General features: G+C 54.6%; 1 protein-coding gene across 1 annotated transcript in view; it reads right to left on the bottom strand.

Annotated features, from left to right (window-relative positions):
- COLEC12 (collectin subfamily member 12) overlaps window positions 1–2069 on the bottom strand; it is a 173480-nt gene extending 171411 nt beyond the window's left edge. The window contains exon 1 of the mRNA XM_017499050.2: window positions 1852–2069. Coding sequence (XP_017354539.1) covers window positions 1852–1858 — 7 coding nt within the window. The 5' untranslated portion in view covers window positions 1859–2069. The remainder of the gene's footprint in view (window positions 1–1851) is intronic.
- Window positions 2070–3679: the final 1610 nt, after the last annotated feature.

Raw genomic sequence — 3679 nt, forward strand, 5'->3', positions numbered from 1 at the left:
AAAAAAAAAAAAAAAGGCTTCAAAATGATTAGTCTATCTAGGGATCCACCAGTTCCTCTATCGACCTCCCCTTTTAGAGCAAAAAGCGTATGGGGCTTGTAGGCAGCACTGCACCACAGCAGGTAGGCCACAGGCTGGTCCAGAATGCAGCATAAATCTCCCCCAAAAATGTGTTTAGGACGTTCAGGTATGTTTCACAGTGCAGATGTAAAGTAACTGGAAAAATACCTAAAGCGCAATAGCGCTCCTTTACCCAGTAAAAAGTATAACAAAAGTTTCAGTGTTTAAGAACCCACGTGGGAGCTGACAGAGTGAGTAGGTGGCTTATCTTCCCAAGCTTCAAAAACCACTGGCCTAATGACCAGCAAAGAGAAGATTCACTTCTGGCTAAAATGATAACTAAGCCCCAGAGTAACTTTTAGCCCTGTGAAAGTCTTTCCTTTCTAGGAAGGCTCCTCAATTAAAGCTAGCTAAGGAATGTATGCATTTTCTAAAATGTAAATGAGAGAAGAGAAACTGAGATGGAAACAGAAGGAAAGCAAGCCACAGCGTTTTGAAATTCTCTAGGCAGAAAGTTGTATTGTGCCTTTTTTTCCCCCTGGGGCAGACCACTTTCACCTGGCCATCAGTCACCTCCCTTCCCGAGGTCTCCAGACATGGAGACCTAACGCCCTTGGAAGCGGAGTGGATTGGTAGGATATTATCGCTCCAGATAGTTCAGCGCGAACTGCCCTTCAGAAAAAACTTTGCAGAGCCAAGTCACTTTCCAAGAGCATTGGGGCTTCCCGGCGCCTCCCTCAGACAGCAACCCTGGTAAATCAAAGCGATCGCAACGCCAGATCTCTGGCGGCTGGAAGCTCGGTCACCGCGGTCAGATGGCATTTCGCACCCAGCCCGGGACGGCGCAGGGCTGTTATCCTAGCGCAGAACCGGGAACTCTCACACGAAGCCTTGTGTAAACACCACGCGGGCCCATTCCTGAAGGACTCTTTGATGCCTCCTCTGCAGTTATTTATCTCACACATAAATCAGGATTCCGCTGACAAATCTCCGTGTTTCCACTAAACAGAAGGCTGCCCTGCAAAGCCCTTCTTCTTGTGCTTCTTTTTAAAGTACGATAACATCTGACACTTCCATAAACCGGCCTGGGGAGGACACCGCGCAGGGGGCCATTTACGGGCTGATGTGTGTCACCCTGAACACACGTGGGCACGCCAAACCCACAGGCGAGCACGTGGAAGGGACGCGGAACCGAGAGCAGCTATTTTCCAGTCGGTGGATCTGATGGAGAAAGATGCCAAATGCACTTCCCTAGCCAGCTGAACTCCGCGGGCACCTAATCATTGCCAGATGTGGCGAGGGCTAACGGAGAACATCCCAAGTCCCGAAGAAAACACCCGCCCGCCGGCGCGGGGACTGCTCGGACCGGGAAACGGGGAGAGGCGGGAGGAGAGAGGATGGGGCAAGCGTGGGGAGCGCTGCGGAGCGGAAAACCGACCGGGAGGGATGGCGATGCCTCCACTCTCCTCGGCATGTTTTTTCAATTAAAAAGTTGGAAACTGGAATCCGTAAACAACGACTTAGGGCTTCAAACTACTTGCAAAGACGCGATGGGAGGCGAATACCAGCGCGCTTCTAAACCCCAACCTCGAGGTCTCCAGCCTTGCCCGACTCAGGACCTGGGTGCGCCCCCAGTGTCCGCGCCCGAGCCCGGCATTCTGGCGGCCCCGGATCCCTGGGCCCGCAGCCCAAGGGAAAGTTCGCCCAGGAGGCACCTCCAACGCCTCCCGCGCGCCCCGAACCCCGTCCCCGACCCCGGCCCGGAGCCCCGCGGAGCTGCTGCCTTCCTACCTTTCATGGTGACCGAGGGGACGCACCACCAGCCAGAAAGCTCTGCGCGAGCGCCGCGCCGCCGAGGAAGTTGTCCTGAGCGGCCGCTCACTGCACGCCCATGGCAGCTGCACCGCGCGCCGGTTGACTGCGCCCCAGCCCTCCCTCGCCGTCGCCGGCCCGCGCTCCCAGCGGTCCCCGCTCGGCGCTCTGCTGCCGCGGGGCTGCCGCGCGCGCCGCTCTCCCCGGGCGGGAGGCGCCGCTCCAGCCAGCGCCCCTCCCCCTAGCCCAGCCTGGCCGAGCTGGCGGCCGCGCCCACGCCCCCCTCGCGCCCTCCCGCGCCCGCCCCGCCCTCGGCCCGCGCCTGCCCTTGCTGGCCACTTTCTCGCCTACCCTCTCCTGCGCGCCCTGGCCCCGCTCGCCCAGGTTCTCTCTTTTCCCCATTGCACAATTATCAGGATGAAGTCGGGAGCAAAGCCTTTCCCCCGACGCTCCAGCGTTCACCTTCGGTGTGCGCCGAAGGTGCCGCGGCTGCTAGGGACGTTTCTACAGTATCCCAAACTACCTAGCGAGTGTGGGGAGAGAGGATGGGGAGCGGCTGTGCCACGGGGATGGCGGGATAATGTGGGCCCTTCCCCAGATGGCTCTGGGGCATGGAGAGTTACAGAACGTCCTCCGGGTTCACAGTTTCCAAGTGCGTGCTCAGGTTGATTCCTGAAGGAGACCAGGCAGCTGGGAGCGCGCTCGCTTTCACCCGGGGAGAGACCAAGTCGCCAGAATCCGAAGTCACCATTCGACACTCTCTCCGCACTCTTGGACACCACCAGAGAAAAAGCCAGCATACCCTGCCTTGGCTGGAAAAGCCACCTGTCCACCCAGCGCCCCTAAAATAATCAGGTTGACTCCAGTTTTGCCACGAAAGGAGGCCGGGCTGCTGAGAGGCTCCCTGAGTTCCTTTCGTGGTCACCCATCACGTTGCCCTGCTATATACTTAATTTAAAAAGCCCTTGTTTATCTTTCCCTTTAAACCCCCCTCTAAGCAGATCCATTGCTGTATTGTTTTAAAATACACACTAAGTGGTGAGTGGAGCTGTGGCGAGGGAAGTGCAGCAGAACTTTCTGCCACCTGTTGAAATTACAGATGACTACTCAGGCGCACTAAAAGCAATCGAACACTGGCTAGGCAGTGGTTGCAGCTTATCAATTTGCCCTCCTGAGGACTTGGTAACGTAGTTTAACCAATCCATTGGTTCACTCTAAGTATGGGACTCTTTGCTCTAGTAAAGGGTAGTGCCCCAAAGTAAATACATTCTAAAACATTTCATAGATTCTGTATTTCAGGAGCTTTCTCTTTTTTTATTTTTTAACATAAGGGGGAACTTTGAACTTGAACAAATAAAAAGACCGAAATGCACTTTTCTCCCCACTGACTGGGGCTGATGAAACTATAGGGTCCTGGCAGGTTACTCTGGAGCGTGTTTCAGATCTCACTGAGGCACCCGCCTTGTTCTTCAGGGCAAGTGGGGATCCCAGAGGGGAGCCCAGGATAAGATTCTCAGGCCTGAGTTACCAACCAATGACGGATCGGAGGAGCTCATCAATGTATTTGTTTAATAGTTTCTCCAGCTGTAAAATGGACAGAGTTTTGGCGCCAATCTTCTTCTTATTATTATTTTATTTTTATTTTGTTTTTTGTTTGTTTTTGAGATGAAATCTCACTCTGTTGCCCAGGCTGGAGTGCAGTGGCACAATCTCAGCTAACTACAACTTCCGCCTCCTGAATTCAAGCAGTTCTCCCACCTCAGCCTCCCAAGAAGCTGGGACTACAGACATGGTCCACCAAGCCCAG

Source organism: Cebus imitator, unplaced genomic scaffold (assembly GCF_001604975.1).
Source record: "Cebus imitator isolate Cc_AM_T3 unplaced genomic scaffold, Cebus_imitator-1.0 Scaffold12, whole genome shotgun sequence".
Classification (NCBI taxonomy): domain Eukaryota; kingdom Metazoa; phylum Chordata; class Mammalia; order Primates; family Cebidae; genus Cebus; species Cebus imitator.